The 18,643-nt window shown below is 43.4% G+C and overlaps 1 protein-coding gene across 2 annotated transcripts; it reads right to left on the minus strand.

Moving 5' to 3' along the window:
* Positions 1-18,634, minus strand: ITGB3BP (integrin subunit beta 3 binding protein). Of its 2 annotated transcripts, none has more exons than XM_058030002.1 (9): positions 18,572-18,634; positions 14,334-14,376; positions 11,538-11,652; positions 9,222-9,291; positions 8,405-8,483; positions 7,584-7,677; positions 6,456-6,515; positions 1,254-1,374; positions 1-873 (listed from the first exon to the last, which is right to left on the minus strand). In XM_058030002.1, exons 1-8 carry the CDS (start codon positions 18,574-18,576, stop codon positions 1,265-1,267), a joined length of 576 nt encoding a protein of 191 aa, XP_057885985.1. In that variant the 5' UTR covers positions 18,577-18,634; the 3' UTR covers positions 1-873; positions 1,254-1,264. The 2 variants fall into 2 exon arrangements, with proteins under 2 accessions (XP_057885985.1, XP_057885984.1); XM_058030001.1 differs by having other exon boundaries at positions 9,222-9,294.
* Between the last annotated feature and the right edge of the window lie 9 nt (positions 18,635-18,643).

Consider the following 18,643-nt stretch of genomic DNA (forward strand, 5'->3'; position numbering starts at 1 on the left):
TGCAAAATCATTTTTATCAATTGAAAACTCCCAAACTTGAGCGTGTGCGTGCTCAGCCACACCCTGAACACCTTTATCTTGCTGGTGCTCAGAATTTTACTTGTAAAAATCAGTTTATTTGAGGATGGGACTTTGCAGTGGTAGAAAGGACATTCAAGTGTTTGTGTTTATGCTGGACTTTAATAAGAATAAATAGTTTTACTGCACTTTTTCAGCCTAATTGCAAGGATTTGAGAGGCAGGGGATTCGCTTGGCTGGAGGGGTGAGGCTGAGGAGAAGGAAAGAGAAAAGCAGTTGGTGTATAAAAAAGGTTGGTTTATGTAAAACAGCATTAAATGCCAAAGCTAAACTCAAATGTTGACCTAAAAGCAAAGGTTACCAGAGCCCTGTGTTAATGCTGGGTCAGAGGCTGAGGCCTTTTCACCCTGGGGCTGGGGCTGACTTTACAGGAAGCCTCGTGTGGGTGACAGATCTGTCCCCAGCCATGGCAGCACCAGCAGGGAAATGTTTGCAAACAACTAAAACCCACCCAGGGTGGCAATAATGAATTGCTGGCACTGCAGAGCTCCCCCAGCCCAGAGCCCAGGCAGTGCTGGAGGAGCCCTCAGAGCCCAGAGCAGCAGCCCCAGGGCACAGGGCTGCACAGCACCCGGGGTGGATTATTTACATTGAGATTATCTGCTTGTGCACATTGTTAAGTTGAAATAGATGCCAGAAATGTTATCTGGACGTGCACCTGCCCAGCACAGCGAGCTCTCCCCAGCTGGGATTTGCTGGGGAGATTGGTTTACACTCAGCTCTTCGCTCCTTTTAAGTCCAGTCCAGCAGATGGAGAAGTTTGGGTTGATGTGGAATGCATTTTTCACATAATGCCTGTGGGGAGATGAGGAATGACTAAAATAAATAGCAATTAGACAGCAGCATCATCGTGCATGGGATCTGCTTGGAGTTAAGGATGTGGTGTCCAGTAAAACACACACAGAGCATCAGGCAAGGCAGGGCACCAGCCCCTCTGCCTGGAGCTGCAGGACACTTGGGGATGTTCTAAGGAACAAGGACAAGGAGCCAAAGCAGCAACAAGTTGAGGACAAACAGCACAGGATGTTTCACTGGGGGAGCAGAGCTTCTAGAAAAGCTCTTTGCTGCAGTGTTCAACAAACCAGGAACAAATCCCACGGCAGAGAACACCTGATCCCCCTCAGGACAGCCTGCAGGACATCCCAGAGCTCTCTGCACATGGTTACAAGGAGTACCTTGGTCCTGGTCACTCTGGCTGTGCCTCGGTGCTGGGTGTGACTGGGAGCAGCCCCAGGGGCTCCTTCCTTCTGTCCAGGAATGAGGTGAAGAATGCAGCACTGCCAGCCTGGATGTGCTCTGTGAACAAGGCAAACACAGAAATGTAGTGTGTGATAGACAACAGTGGTGTGATGGCAGAATTTGTGCAAATCCTGCCTCACACACGAGTTAAATGAGTTGCTGTGGTGGTTCAAGAACCCAGCACCCTTTTTTCTTCACCCATGGTGTCTCAGCAGGGATTTCAGACCTTGTCCTGCTGAGTGGCTGCACCTGTGATCCATCACTGGCAGTGATGGCAAAGCAGAACTGAATGTGCTACCAGGACGAGAAGCTGGTGCTGCCTTTTGCTGTCAGTAATAAAAGAATAAGTAAGAATCCCCAAGGGCTGTGCCAGCAGAGCCCAGTCAGGGACTGCAGCAGGAGAACTCCCACCCCTGGATCACCCAGAGCTACGCCTGGATCACCCAGGGCCACGCCTGGGTCACCCACAGCCATCCCTGGATCACTCACAGCCATCCCTGGATCACTCACAGCCACCCCTGGATCACTCACAGCCACCCCTGGATCACCCAGTGCCACCCCTGGATCACTCACAGCCACCCCTGGATCACCCACAGCCATCCCTGGATCACTCACAGCCACCCCTGGATCACTCACAGCCATCCCTGGACCACCCACAGCCATCCCTGGGTCACCCAGAGCCACCCCTGGATCACTCACAGCCATCCCTGGGTCACCCAGAGCCACCCCTGGATCACTCACAGCCATCCCTGGGTCACCCAGAGCCACCCCTGGATCACTCACAGCCATCCCTGGGTCACCCAGAGCCACCCCTGGATCACCCACAGTCACACCTGGATCACTCACAGCCCATCCCTGGATCACTCACAGCCACCCCTGGATCACTCACAGCCACCTCTGGATCACTCACAGCCACCCCTGGATCACTCACAGCCCATCCCTGGATAACCCAGAGCTATCCCTGGGTCACCCACAACCATCCCTGGATCACCCACAGCCATCCCTGGGTCACCCACAACCATCCCTGGGTCACCCAGAGCCACCCCAGAGCCACCCACACGTGGGGCTGGGCTGGGTGAGGGTGAGCAGTGCCTGGGACAGGCACAGGACAGTGTGCAAGGGCAGGAGGAACTCAGGGAATGGGAACACGTGGGGAAGGCTCTGGGGCAGGTGCCTGTGGGTGCCACATGTCCCTGCAGAGATGAGCAGCTCTGCTGGAGCACCCCAGGGCTGCTGGCTCTGGGCTGTCTGAGGCAGAATTCAGGACACTGAACACACAAAGGGCATTTCCAGCAGCCTGAGCCCCTCAGCTGCACACAAACCCAGCTGGGCAGGGGGCTGCTGGGGCAGGGCCCCCTCAGCTCTCCCCAGCTGTGACCCCATGGATCTCACACTGCCAGGGAGTGACTCCAGCACTGCCCCCGGGCTCACAGCCCAACCCGGAGCTGCCCTTGGACCACACAGGCACTGAAAGGGCTCAGTCCCCCAAGTTCCCTTTCCCCTCCAAGTTCCCCCATCATCATCTCCCAACTTGGCCTGCTTTAAAACATTTACAGATCTAAAAAGCAGAGAGAAAAAAAATGTTCACCTGTCGGGTGATATAAAACCAATCTTCTACTAAATGTGCCAGAATAATTTTTCTCCACCTCAACCACAGTTAAAACCTTCAGTCTATTCATTACTGTCTTTTTATAGTATTTTTATTTAATAAAACCTATTAAGACTACCATACAAATCTCTTTACTTATGCTTTTATCTTTTAACTGATCAATTTTTATATTGCTGACATCCCTTCTTCACCATTTGCTCATTTAAAAATTCATAGTACATGAGCTATGTCTCTGGAGAAAACGTCTATAAAATTTGTTACAGCTGGCAAATGTGTATGAGTCAGTGATAGCACATGACTAAATGCTTCACAGAAAATAAAATTTGTTTCTGTAGTAAGCAGAACTGTTTAAATGTTATTTATTTTTATGTTTCAAAGAAAATATATTGTGAAGTGCTGCATTGATTTAATACGCAGCAATGTCTGTGTACACGCTGTACCGGGGAAATTTATGAAACCTTTGCACAACTCCTTTAATTGAATTTTCCAAATCTCTCACCACACACAAATAATCAATATCTTCTGCAGAGAAAACCAGTCAGAATTATTACAGTCTTTCTTTTCAATTTTGTTGTCATCAGCACATACAGAGCACCTGGATATTTGTAATGTCTGGATAGCAAGTTATTTACACCTCTTAAACATATAATTGCTACTAAGTGAGTCCAAACTAATGTTTCTTTTCTTTTTTATTTAAAATAATTATATTCATGGGAGAAAGCAGTATTTATTCTCATGTAGGAGTTGCTAGATGTTGGAAGAACTACAATTCTTTTGAATTTTTCATTAAGCTTAATACTCTAAACTAGATCCACCAGAATTAAAAATTCATAGCTGTTGCATCTTTAGAAAGGCACGTAGGAAAATAGAGTGTAAAAACAAGGGTGAAATCTGGGAATAAATGGGGCTGACACCTAAATCTAAAATGCAGGTTGACAGTTCTCTGTGTACTTGTCTGGGGCCTCCAGTCATATGTCTCATGTGCATTTCTGGATCTGCCACTGCAGTTAATGGCTTAATATTTCATCTGCATAGCCCAGGGTGCTCCATCACTGCAGAGCCTGGAGCTGCCCCCTCTCCTTCCTCCCTTCCATCCCCAAACTCCTCCTGCTGCTGGGCCCACAGCCCAGACTCGCCCAGTTTGGAAATTCAGGGGTGGGTACAGCCCCAGAGCCCCAAATCCTGCTGGGAGGGAGCAGTGGGGGCTCCCCCAGCTCCTTTTCCTCAGAGATCTCCAAGGAGGAGGAAGGAAAGGTGGGACAGACACCCAAGTACATCTAAAGATCAACAAATCTGTTACACTTGATTGGAGAATGATGTGAAAATAAACACCCAACAACCATCAGAGCCAAGTGGTTCAGTCTTAGGACACCCCAATTCTGCACTCAAACTGACACCAAATGGGATAAAGGGTGGAATTCTGTATTTTTACCTTTTTATCTGGTTTAAGGAGGAGCTCTGATTGTTAAGGATGTGTTTCTATTTTGCAGTGTTTGTGAAATGGGATTTATGCTTTAAAATAAATGCAGTTTCCAGAACTGGACTGGCAGGTGGTAACTCAGGAGTTTTGGTCCCTGATTTCTCAGCTTTGCTTTCATCAGTGATTTCAAGGGGCAGGAATAAATTCCATGCAGTTAACCCTGATCAGTCTCCTGGAACGCCACCCCTACTGTGCCAGGAGCCAAACCTCAGCCCCTTGTGTTCACCCAGCATGAAAGCTGGGAATGCTCAGAACTCAGGGAGGATCAGATTTGCCCCTGGGCTCAGCAGGATGAGCAGCCCCACAGCAAAGGAAGTGTTTTTATTTCATCACAGCCTGGCCAGAGTTTTCCTCAGCACTGCAAGTATTTGATCTCTGGAGCACTCTCATGGGCAGCAGCCATGGTTTGTGCCAGGGGTTTGGGGAGCAAAGTGCCCCTGTCCTTTGTCACAGCCAGCTGGAGCAGCTTCCCCTTTTAGGACCTTCACTCCTGGAATCTCCAAACCTAAAAAATTTTCCTTCAAAATGTGCCCATGCCAACCTGCACATCCACTCTCAGCACATTCTGGACTCCCAGACACCGACTCGATTCATCTCTTGGCAGCTGTTTTACAATTTGCTTACTTTTTGTTCAAAAACATTTTGTTTACTGTAAATTCGAGTCATGGGCAAACAATGATGCCCTTTTTCCATGCTGGTCACCCAAAATGATAAAGTGAGCTCTGCACAAGGCTGCCCATTGAGGCAGGAATGTTCTCTATGAAGTTGTTTTAAGAGGAGGTCGTTTATGTAAAGTAAATAAATTTCATGCCTCACCATGTGATGATAATGTGACATTCTATCTGGCCCAAGCCACAGAACAGTCATAAGTTTTTAGCCTTGCCATAACTAATTAAAAATAATTATGAAAAACCCACATCTGAAACTAAAAGGCAAAGAAAAACATCTACAGATGCTCCTCTTTGATCACAAACTTCTCTGCCTCTCCTGCTACTGCGTTTTCAAGACTGCAAAATTGAATTTCTTCTTTGTGAAAGCAAAAGTGACATTGGAACTTCATCAAAATCGCTCAGCTTGAACTCAGAATTGTCTTTTCCACCCTACCTTCACAAAATGTCTCACCTAAGCAGCCTTTGGGGCTCGGGGCTGCTTTCTGGAGCAGAGCTGGGGCTGCAGAGTGTGTGGTGAGCAGCAAGGAGCACAAAGGCAGCAGCAGAGAGGGCTCCCAGCACTGGCAGCCCTGGCTGCAGCAGGAGCACACAGGGAGCTGTAAATCAGCACCTGCACACTGCTCAGATCAGCCCCATTCCCTCCCAAGGGCTGGCACTCCTTTCCACCTGCAGCTAATCTGCTGCAGCCCAGCAAACCCAAGCTTGATCAATTTTCTGTCCTTTAAGAGAATTCCCCACAGCAGAGATGCCACCACTGCTCCTGTTCTGGGTTTGCTTTGCTTTCAGATGGAAAATGGGAAGGTGACAGAAATATCAGAATATCCCTGGGGGAGGTTGTTGGTTTTACTGAGTGTGAGGGAATTAAAGTGTCCTGTGTGTGTCCCCTTCCCTCCTGCCAGGGCACCAAAGCAGCTGGGGATGAAACACCACCAGCTTCCAATATTTCCACAGCACTGGTCATGAACAAACCCCAGAGCTGGGATTTCACAGCCCCCTGGAGTGGGTGAAACGCCCCACAAAATACACAAAGTGAAAAAGGTTTTGCTGCAAGATTGTGACACTGAAAGCACAGTGGGAGGGAGGAGGATGAGGAAGAACAAGGAAAATTGGTATGGGAAATCTTCTGGACCATGCCACAAGTGTAAGGCCATGAATGATTCCTTCTCCTGCACAGTCTCATGGGGCAATACCCAACACAATGAAAATAGCAGCAAATATTCAATTTACATTTGCAGACCATTCAGAAGAAACACATTTGATTATCATTGTTTTCATATCCTAAAGGTTTCCCAACTCATTGCAAGTGAAAAGGACTGAAAAGAAATCAAGGCAAAGGAATCAAAACATCTGTTACACAGAGTTATGAAGAGTTCCTTACCTCGGGCAGGGACTTTTCCATAGTTTGCTTTCAACAGCTGCAGTTTTTCTGCTTGACTCACTAGTGAAGAAATAAATCCAAAATCAACAAATGTTGCCCCAGAGCTTTCAAAGAAAATAATACCTCTGCTGCCTCATTCACTTTCAAAGCATTTCAAGGAAAAAAACCCTCTTGCCTATGTAACTGTGCTCAAAAAAATTAACAAAAAATTTCAAAATTCAGAGAATTCTGACAAGTTTTGCTTCCAAGCCTCATCTCACATTTTGTTCCAATTTTTTTTACCTTCTAGTGCTGCCATGGTTCCTAATTCAGAGATGGGGGAAGGATGCTTCCTTCCCAAGGAGCTGAGGGAAAGAGTGGACACAGGAGTGGCAATAAGAGGTCTGAGCTGTCGTTTGGGCTGTCTGTCTGTCTGTCCCACCCCGATGGAACCCAGACTGTGCCCAGGTAACTCCATGGCGGCTCGGAAAGGATCTGGCACTACAGCAGGGGGAAAATGGAATGAGTTTGGAATATGAGTTAGAGAAAAAATGGTGATTGAAAGACCAGCATGTGATGCATCCATTCCACTGGTTGGGGAGAAATTTTCTCTGGTACCTGTGGCTTTACTGCCCACCTGTTCCCAGCTGCAAAAAGCAGCATCCAGGCTCTCCAGGTTTGCTTTCTGGGCTCCTTTGGAAAAGCATTTCAGATGTGGCAGCTGTGGAGTGCCCTGATCCCAACACAACAAGCATCTGGAATGTCCATCATCTCAGGACACATGAATAGAGATTTTTAAAGCCTGGAAATTTATATTCAGCCTAATCCTGCTGACAGGCAAACAAACAAACAAACCAACTTCCTCGGAAGGGGAGAAGAAAGGCCAAGCAATCCAAGTGCAAACGTTCAGCCTAATCCCCACCTAAGTACCCACTAAGTATCTCACTATTTACTGAGCATTTCCATAAGTAAAGGTGTTGCTTTTCCAGGCTTGCCCTCCCCAGCCTGCCTGGCTTTTATGTCCCTGCTGGATGCAGGGGACACCTGAAGTGCATTTTTCCTGAGTGCTGGGCAGTACCAAAGGGAACATCTGGAGTGATCCCTGTAAATGTTCCAGGGGGATAAATAAATGTGCTGAACTCTCCTCACCCAGCTCTTGGGTTTTCTGCAGTTCAGCACTCAGGTCACAGGACGAGTGGGAGACTCCGAGGATGTTTTCCAGCTCTCTACTGCCCTCCAAAGCCTGGAAAACAACAATTAAAATCAGCGTTAAATCCCATTCCCAATATCTACTCCTTATCTACAACATACCAAAACCAATTTGGAAATTGTTCATAAGCTCGAAATTCCTCATTTTCTCAATAAACACTGCAATTTAAATATTTTTCAATTAGTATCATTGTTTGGTTTTTATTTTTTAAATAAAACCTTGCTCACATGAAATAAATCAACACAGTCCTCTGAATACACTGAATTATTTCTCAGCTATTGATGCACAGCAATGAACCTTGTGCCAAATTTAGTCAGGAAACAAAATGGGAAAAAAAGAGAGCAGTGATTTGCATTTGAACATGTACTGGACTATTAAATAATGATACTTTAGTGCTAAATTAAATGGTACAATCACTTCAACACAAAAGGATCTTTAATCCTCAAAGACATAAAAATCTATGCAGTTAATTCATATTTTGAGTTATAAATAATAATTGAGAACTACTTCATATTGGTTCTATTTCTGTACAAATTAAAAACTGAGGACATGGAAAAGCAACTCTTCTAGTTTAAAAAAATCCAGTAAGTTTTTGAGTTTGTTTGCATTTTCTGGATTTCCAAGTCCAGCTTGCCTGGTTTCAAGTCTTTTATTTGTTTCCCTACCCCTTCAAAGATCAAATGTTGCATATAAAATCCTAATTTTGCTTTCAAATCCTGTATTAGAAGTAGTTTAAAAGACAAATCAGTGTAAACCAGACCTTCAGGCTTGTCAGATTTGCTCTTAGTTTCAGAATTCTGGGCAAGGAATTTCTCACTTGGGAGTGCAGTTGCAGGAACCTGTGTAAAAAAGGTGAAACAATTCCAATTATCCACGTCCCCACTCACTGAAAATCCATGTTTGCAATGTTTCTCAGAGGTTTTTCTCATTGGAATGGGGCTGGATCAGTTCAGCTGTGAGGATTTGTATCAGTGTACTGGACAATGTATTTTCCATCTGTAAAATTAAGTGTGTGGAAGTCACAGGAACATCAAGTGTGGGTGTTGGTTTAGACATGTTTTTATTTGAATGTTACTGCTGGTCTCCTGCAAAGCTTTTAAAAACATTCTGAATTATTGAATGCAAACATTTCCATACCAATGAGGCCTCTAATTACTCCAATTGTTGTGTAATTCCGGGTTCCTGTCACTAAGAGATGAGGCTGGATGTGTTGACCAAGGGATTCACTGAATCACAAAAGAACCCCCCAATTAATCAATTTACAGTTTTACAGCGGTATAATGTCAATATTTTATTTTCCACTGTTTAAATGTCATCCCAGCAATCTGTCCAGCTCCATCACTTGGAAGACATTATCCCACACTGAAGGAATTTCAGCCTAAGGACGTGGGAAAACATCCAGCAGAGGCAAAAACCCCAGGAAACAAATTGTGAGTTATTGCAATAATGAAAATAAAGAGCTACAACTTCAAACATAATATTTAGGTGAATAAACATCACAGTCATTGCCTGGTGGTGAAAATGAGAAGCAATCAGAGCCCTGCAGCCATAACAAACTCCAAACCGAATGCACTTACACATCGTGCTCTGTTTGAGGCTGCCCTCTCCTGGATAATCCGCTCCTGGGTTCGCTCTGCTCGTTCCCACCTCCTCGGAAAAAGAGAAACATTTAGGATAAAAATCAGATGTGGGGTATTTGCAGCACCTGAAGGAGGAGTTGGTGTGAACCTTGAGTGCTGAGTGATCTTTTGAGAAGAGGAAAAACCTCCAAGCTCACTTGGAAAGCAGGATTTGGAACGAACCGCACTAAATTATTTATAATTTACACTTTTGGAATTTGAGCTCTCCTCAGTTTCTGGAAACCTTGGGATTACAGCATTAACACCTGGAAGCTGGAATCATCCTGGCAGATATTTACAGTGCTCTTCCAGGAGCTTTTTATCCCATTAACTGCAGATTAACATCCAGCATTATCCTGAAAATGCTGGAATGACTGAGCCATGGAATTCCCATTTCCCTTCATAAAAGCTGCCTGGCCCCAAGTTCATTTCCTAAACACCCACAAAGATTCTGGGAATTGCTTCCAAAGGCTCCAAATGTGCTCTACTGACAATACAATATTCCAGTCTGGCATGTGAGGGATGGGGCAGGATAAATGTGACCTCTGACCACAATAGATACTCTGAATTTACATGATTTATCCAATTCCCACAGGAATCAGACCAGAACAAAACCAGATTAAAATTTTAGCTTGTCTATCAATACTTGTTCCAGCAATAAAAAAGTCACATCTGACTATCAGAAATGATTTAATTGTGGCTGAAGCTGAAGGCATCACAAAACGTGGGGATTCTGTAAATTCACCTTTAAGTGAAAGGTTTGGAATTTACCATGAGTTTAACAAATGTACAGATCCCAGACAGACCTGTGGAATGAGGAGCTTTCCACATTTCACTGTAATAAATCTCCTTCCTGCCATCTGACTGAAAAAAAGAGACCACACTCAGCATTCAACACTTTGATTTCTTCTAGTTAGATCTAAATTATTACATCCAAGTCTCAGCACTCAAGGATAAATTAACTTTTAATTTTAATATTTTGTAAAACATTTAGAAACACTTCAGGATGACAAAGTGCTATAAAAGTTTAAGCTTTAATACAGTAGCTAAAAGTTAAGACCCTCAAAAAATTCATTTTAAATCTGAGTAGTCAATAGAACTTGGACTTAAATCAGTCATCAATTATCACACAGGTCATACTTTGGGTACTGTGGGATTTTAGAAGGAGAGCAGAAATTGTGGGTTTAAATGGACAGCCTGGAACCTGGGATTTAATAATTATACACCATCTTGTAGGAAAAAAAAAAAAAAAAAAGAAGAATGGCAGCAGGACAAAGAATTAGGATAAAATCTAAAATCCTGGAGGGAAGCTCCACTTTGCAGATGCATCAGGAGAGGATGTGGTACAACAGCTAAAATCTGCAGGCACCCAGATAAATTTCCAACAGTGGCTGTTCCACCTTGCTCAGAATATTTTTACTCAACATAATTCATAAATGTAGGTGAGGCCTCAATTACTGTACATAAATTCCAAAACCTCTGGGGAGTAAAAATTCTGCAACCCAACAAGGACCAATGGCTGAAAATTAAAGCCAGACGAATTCAAAACCTGATTTTTTCTTAATGACTAAAATAATTGACAAGGAATTTGCTAACAGCAGAAGTGATGGACTACTACTACTACTACTACTATTATTATTATTATTATCATTATTACTACTACTACTAATATTATTATTAATAATATTAATATTAATATTATTATTAAGACTTAACCATCTTTTCTAGATATTAAGGTTCTTACTTCCTTGTACTGCAAGGAAATGAAAGCTCTATAGGGAAAGATGACAAAAGGTCCCTCTGTATTCTTCTTTTCAAAATAAAATGTTACACTGGGTGACCTGAGGTTCCTCAATACTTAGAGAGGCCACATCCACAATATTTTTATAATATTTTTACAATATTTTTACACAGCCATAAAAGCAGCTCAGTCTACTGAAAATCTGCTTCTTGAGCAGTCAGAGTCAAAAGCTGTGACTGTGGAACAAAGTGAACATTTATCCTAAAGTGAACTGGAAATAATATCATGATAATCTTACAAAGGTGTGTTTTCTGAGAGCTGATAACATTCAGTGTTATGCAAATTAAAAATTGTCTCACTCAGTTTTATAAACACCCCCAAGATTCACAGTGCAAAAATTGAAGCTTTGAGTCCCAACTTTGTCTTTTCCAGAAGAGATTCTTTGAGAGGGAAAAGCAGAAGGGAGAGAAGCTCCTGAATGCAGGAGGAAGCAGGAAAAGGCTGCAGTGACACACAGGGAGTGCCCAGCTCACCCTGTGCCCGCTCACTGCAGGGAGAGGAGCAGAGGCTCAGCTGGCACGTGCCCGTGGTGGGGGAGTAGAAGCTCAGGCTGCTCCTTTTGGCCCTCAGGGGGGTTGCCTCAGGTGCCTGAAACAGAGAAAAATGCAAAAAAATTCCAGATGAGTATTGACAAAACCTCTCTGAACCTTTTTTTTTTTTTTTTGTTCCCTAATTGCTGGCTTTATGTATTCCCATTATGGAAAGCCCCTGTTAAAAGTTGTGCTGGGCTGACTTGGTGCTCATCAAGCTTCTCCATCACTCTCTCCTCTCAATAAAATTAGTGTGACTCTAAAAAATAAAAAATCCTTTCAAACACTTTGTCTGCCAGGTTCCATAAAGAAAAAAACTATTTTTTTCTTTATATATTTAAATTTTTTCCCCAATGATTTAGTTATTCTGGCGTGATCACCTCAATGTCTGAGGTTTTTTTAAAGCAGCCAAACCAAGTTATTATTTTTATTCCAGTAATGAGAATTTAAGACACAAATATTTTTAGATTTTAATTGTATCAAAAATTATTTCTAATAATTTTTTAATTTAATTTTTTTTAATTGAAAACATCCAAAGTGAATCCCTTAAATCCAAAATTTTGTCTGTGGTTCAGGGTTTCAATATGTCCAATGATATAAGAGGAATTGAATTGAATGATGTTGAAGGATTTGGGCAGAGAAGTTTTCAGAAGAACAAGTCTGCAGTGCTGGAATCAAACTGGGATTATCTGGGACACACTCTAGCATGGATGCTGAATTGCAAGGATGAGAAACTGGGATTTTCTGCACATTCCATGTACAGAAATTAAAAAAAACAACCCAAACCCTCACTTCACAACCCCCAAGTGCTGCTGTTGGTCATCAGTAGTGGGACTTGTAGCAGATTTTAAAAGATTTTAATGCTGCCCACTTGCCTCTGCCTTGTTTTAGTCTCAAATACCTTAAATATTTTCACACCTCTCATTTATACTCTTGTTCCAGTCTAGCAGCATTTAAACTTCACCTCATGGAAATTCTCACTCTGTCTTGCCACATTCAGGCAGGTTAAAGAAATGCTTCCAATAATCTTTAAATGAAATATGAATTGAAGTAGCAATGTCTATTTAGGGATTAACATGTCATCAAATCTCCTTTTCAACAGAGAAATCTCCAAATATTTCAGACAATTTTTCCTGCTTGAACAGCAGTCACCTCACCCATTTCTGGACATGGATAAGGTTATTTTAAACAAAATTCCTGCAGCACTTAAAAGAACAATTTTTATTTGTCAGTAAGATTTTCTCCTCCAGGAAGAAAAATTCTACTCCAGTTATGCAATTTTTTAATGATACCATGCTAAGATTCCAAAAATCTAAAAATACTCATTCCTGATCTGGTAAATTCATGGTTTTGATCCATGGAATGAGGAATTGTTGATAAAAACAGGGAAGGAATGACAGCAAAGATTAATCATGTATTTCACCCAAACCATGAGTTCACTACTTTCTATTCCTTCTTTCCTTCTATAAAGTTACTTAATTTAAATCTTTGACATGCCTCTATTGCAGACATTGTGTGAACTAAAAATCAGTGTAAAGCCCCATCCCTGAGTCTCCACAAACTTTCTATCACTCGGGTTTTTCCTCAGCTCCACAAGGGCTTGACTGCAGGTAAACATGGATTAACTCTTTTTATCTCATGGGAGGGGATGGCTGTAGGGCAGGAAAAGCATTCCATGGAATTTCAGCTGGACCATGTCTACAAAAATGCTACTGCAGCCCAAGAAACAGCTGCAAAATCACAGCCACTGCTGCATTCTGAGCAGAACAAGTTGGGTAATGGTACACTAAGCTGCTAATTAAACTGTTAATGATTTATTTTTGGTGCCACTGTGATATTTTGCACCTCTGTTGAAATATTCAAATAATAAGTATCCAGAATTTTTTTAAAAGCCCAATTTCTGCCCTGCTCAACAGCACTGAGGCCCCCCAAATATGTGCTGCACATACAAAAATCTCTTGGCACGGAGATTTATTGGGAGCTCATTTGCTGACCAGCTCTTTCTCCCTGCACCTCTCCGAAATTTCCCTTCCTTTGCACCCTGCCACCCCCCCTGGCTGCAACAGGAGCCACTGTGGGAGGTGACAAAGTGACATTTGTCACGACATGCTGGTGCCTGGGAGGTGCTGGGGCTGCATTCCCAACCAACAACAGCACCAGTACAATTTTATTTTGGTTGTGCTAAGTGCAGTGAAATTGATGGCAGCGTTAGGGGTTTATTGTTTCATTATGCCAGATTAGCTGAGGGAGGTAATTACAGCCCCGACATGAAAATGCCTTTAATGTTTTCATTTCAATTTTGCAGTTTCTAATATGCAGATTACAGCATTATCATAATTCCATATTGTCACATGTACAATTACATGGCAGAACGTTTGCTTCCCAGGATAATGGAGCTAATTTCTAATAAATGATTTCACCAAGGATCTTAACTCATTCAGCTCTTGGGTAAATAGTGGTGGCAATAACAATATGCACATTTTTCAAGTGATTCATGCAGATGTACATTACTTAACGCCAGGCAGTTCTGTGACAAATGAAATACAATCAATTTTACACTAATATTTGCAGCAGTAATTTTGTGCTTTAAGATTTGCCCAGACAACATCCAATCTGTAACAACATAAAGGCAGCTAAAATGAAATAGATTGTTTATATCCACATTTATTTCTGCACACAGATATATGTACATATATATTTATACAGCCCAGATGGCTCCACACACCAAAAAATACTTACATTATCTTTTTTAACAGTGTCCAAATTTAATGCTCTCTTAACCCTGCAGGAGAAAAACAAGGACAGGTTTTATGGTCACGTAGACACAAAGATTTCTGTTAGCAAGGTCTGTAATTGATAATGCTAAAGACAGTTTCCTTTTTTGGTTTCACATTTACTGATGGCATCCAAAGCAAATCCATTCCCTGAATGTTGCTTGTTTAGGAGGATTAATTGTTTGCCTAAGAAAATCTGATTCTCCATTTTATACCAGAGATAAAATCCAGGCACTGAAGTGAAATCATGCTGAGTATTTATCTTTTCTCCAAGGCTATAAACAACAAACCTCCCTCCAAAAGCATTTCCATTTACAAACCTTCTGAGCAAGGCTTGGAATTATTTTGCCATTAGTCGAAATAATGTTTAAGACATTTAAGACACAGGTACAGGCAAGGTGAAAAAAGGAGTTTTTCCCATCATTTTAGCTCTTAACATGATTCAGTGCCAGCAGGCTATGACTTAACAGGGGAACAGATGCTCTCTGCCTTTACAGGTCCCCAAACCATAAGAAAGTGTTTGCTTCCCTTCTTCCCTCTCCTGATTCAGGAACATGCCAAGCTCTCTCTGCAAAATCTGCTCCTCTGAACTGGATGCCCAGCTGTTAATGGCAACACTGGAAGAGGAAAGCTGAATATTTATAATACTTTATATGGTACAGCTGTCTGCTAAAGAGCAGTCATCAAAATTTTATTGAATGCAGGCGAAATGCTCCAAGGAAAGAAAGGTCAACATAAATTAAGACTATTTTTCCCAGAGACAACTGAAACTTTTTAAGCACGTTCCTAAATCTTAACAATAGTTTAAAGCGTGATGTAAAACGATGAGAAAAAAAAAATCTTTGTAAGAACAGTCCCCAAGAAACATATATATTATACTGAATTAAACAAGGTTTGGAATATACATCATATTTCAAGAACTTAGTTCAGTTTTCATCTTGGAAAAAGAATGTTTTGCCTTGTAAGGAATTTAGATGACCTCATTCCAAACATATCCTTTTCAAATTTATGCTGCTATTCCAAAACTGTAAATTAAAGGATTGGGAAAATAGAATATGAAACACATCTTTGATCTGTAACTCAGGCAAGGGTCTTATATGAAAACTGTTTTACAGCTATCTCTATTACAAAAAGGGGAAAAGAAATATCCTGTCTTTAAAAAGCCAAGTAAACAGGTAACATTTAAATTAAAAGGGCCTCTGAAATCCTGGCCAAAGGGCAGCCAAAGCTGCAACAGTTTGATGGAATTCTTTACAATGTATTTCTTTTTTAAAGAGAAGCCCATATAGCTCAAGGAATCCCAACTCCATTACAGCTTCCAGCTCGTGGCAGCAGAGAAATATTCCATTTATTAATGCACCCACACTGCAGGGATGCTCTGGGGGCCAATGCATTTGCATGTTCCACCAAGGCATGTTCTGATGGAGGTTTTTATGGCAGGTGTCAAAAGGAGCTGAAAGCCAAAGGAAATCAGGAGCAGGATCACAGCTGTGGGATGAAATAAATGAGAAACTACATGAAAATCCCACTAAGTTATAAACACTGAGAGCATTTCTTGGGGGAAAGCTGTGCACTGATGAAAGCCTCGTTCTTTGAAGTCTGTCAAATATTGTGTACAGCAACAGAGCAGCACACAGCCCAGATTTCTCTCTGCAGGCACCCTGAACTGTGGGGGCAGAGAGGGAGCCTCATTCCAAGCCCTTCAATGCTGGAAAGAGCTGGAATGTTGTATTGGAAAATAGGATTATAGCTTTAGGAGATCAACCTTACCTTGTGCCACCCAACAGCCTGCCTTGCTTGGGGGCTTGTTTTCACTGATTGTCTTTTCAATGCCATAATGTGAGAAGTTAAAGCAAAATAATTTAAAATTTCTGCTCCAACTCTATGCACAGACCCCTAAAACCAAATTCATCCCAGCTCCTCACATGAAAACCCTGTTGGCTGAACTGTCCTCTCTCAGATCTTCCAGAAGAATGTGGGGGAGAAAACAATACATGCAGGCAGAATTCCTCAAGTATTTTAGGAAAAAACATGAAGAGTACCACTTTTAGTTTGGTTTGTTTTTTTTATATATAGCTCACTTTGCCTGTGGTGCAGAACCAACGCCAGAGTGGAACAAGAAAAGGAGACAAAAAGATGGGGCACTTGTGGTGAGAGTGTTCAACCTGAGTTTCCTACCCCTGAAGTAGTCTAACAAGGCTTAATTTATTTTGTTAATCATGCAGTGTATGATGGCACGTGTTTACAGCCAGCTGTACAACCTGCAGTGATTATTTTGTGCCTAATATTTATCAGGTTAAAGAACTTTCTTTATTCATCTCCAGAAGCTCACAATGAGCAGAGACACACAAGAGCAGCACCAGACTTACATGACTTGATTAATGACTTACTGCTTGATAAATTGCAAAATATAGGAGAAAAATGAGCAGGATTTATTCCCACTGGAGACAAAATGAAGAGATACAGCCTGATGGGAAATGGACATGGGGGTGTCATGCCCTGATCTTCACAGGCCTGCAATTCCTTCCCACCTCTCTGCACCTGAGTGTGTGTGAATCTATAATTTAGTCACTGCTGTAATTGTAGTAAATCCTGTTGAATCACTTTATAAATATTAAATCAGTCAGTGATTAAGTGCTGCTAAACTCTTTTGCACCTGTATCTTTTGTATCCATATCCTTGTCTCCGTGACCCTTTTGTATCCCTGGTCTCCATGTAAATCATTCTGAATTGATTCTAATCCCATTTTCCTGTGTATGCTCCATCTGTGTAGGGAGCAATAGAGTGAACCTTGCCATCAAACTCTGTTGAAGCCACACTTTCACAAATTCATACCAAAACCTGCTTTTTTTTGCCAATCCCTTTAGTGGTGGCCAAGGGAGGGGTCAGAGGATGGACCAGGCTTTGCCCAGCTATGGGACAAGATGCAGCGGGCAGAAAATGAGTTCCACCTGGCTGTGAGGAAGAAATTCTTTCCTGTGCAGTGACTGAGCACTGGAACATGTAGGGGGGATAGAATATAAGTAAATAAAGGTAGTATAGAATGTAATCTTACCCCCTAAAGAGTTGCAGCTGAGCCAATTATTAAGGATTAGGAGCAGGCCTCATGTTACCAGGCCACAGCTGTAGCCAATAAGAAGAGTGTTATAAAAGAGTGGGGTGGTGGGAACTGGAGTCAGTTGGCTGCTGCAAGGACAAGGAAGAGTCAATGCATAGAGGAGCTGCCTAAAAGAAACATCAAGGAGGTATGAAACTCTAGCAATATGGAACTCTTGCAATGTAATGTAATGGAGCTTTTGCAATATAATGACAGCAGGAACAGATTGTTCAGAGATGTGGAGTCTCCCTCACTGGAGATATTCCAGACCTGCCTGGATGCCAGCCTGTGCCATGGGCAAGGCATGACCCACTGTGGGTCCTTTCCAAACTGAACCATCTTGTGATCCTCCTTCTTCTTCCCCCTCTCCCACAGAGCCCCACGGGTGTTATCTATGCTATGTAGAGATATAGAATCAGAATAATTGGGACTGGAAGGGATCTCTGGAGCTCATCCAGTCCAAACCCCTTGCCAAGGCAGGGTCACCCAGGCTTCTCCAGAGATGGAGACTCCACAGCCTCCCTGGGCAGCTGCTCCAGAGCTCTGCCACCCTCAGTGCACAGCTGTTGTTCCTGATGTCGAGGTGAAAGTCTTTGTGTTTTAGTTTACGGACATTTCTCCTCGCTGGGTACCTGTGAGCAGAGCCGCCCACGACCCCTCAGAAATGCAAAATCCAGAAAGGATCCCCCACAGCGGCAGCGCCGCCCGGCCAGCCCCGCCAGCAGCGCTTTCTCCGGAGCCACCGCCGCCCGCCCTTCCCGGTCTGTTTCCATTGGGAAACGAATCCCGCCCCTCGCCAGCCGCTCCAGGAGCCACCGCCGCCCGCCCTTCCCGGTCTGTTTCCATTGGGAAACAAATCCCGCCCCTCGCCAGCCGCTCCTCCCTCCCGGGCCCGCTCTGAGGGCGCTTCTCCCCTCACGGAACGCGCTCGGGAGCCGCGGCGCGCCGGGAGAAGCGCTCCCCTCACGGAGCCCGCGGGAACCGACCCGCTGCCGTGAGGGGACGGGGGGAGAGGAGAGAGCACAGAGAGAGGAGAGAGCACAGAGGAAGGGGAGAGAGAGCGGACGGAGAGGGAGAGCAGCGCTGCCCGCTCCCCAGACACCTACGACATCCCGCAGCCGTTCCCGCCGCCTCCGCTTCGCAGTTCCCGCCGTGTGCCCGCCAAACGCCGCCGGCTG

This window comes from Melospiza georgiana, chromosome 9 (assembly GCF_028018845.1).
Source record: "Melospiza georgiana isolate bMelGeo1 chromosome 9, bMelGeo1.pri, whole genome shotgun sequence".
In the NCBI taxonomy this organism is placed as follows: domain Eukaryota; kingdom Metazoa; phylum Chordata; class Aves; order Passeriformes; family Passerellidae; genus Melospiza; species Melospiza georgiana.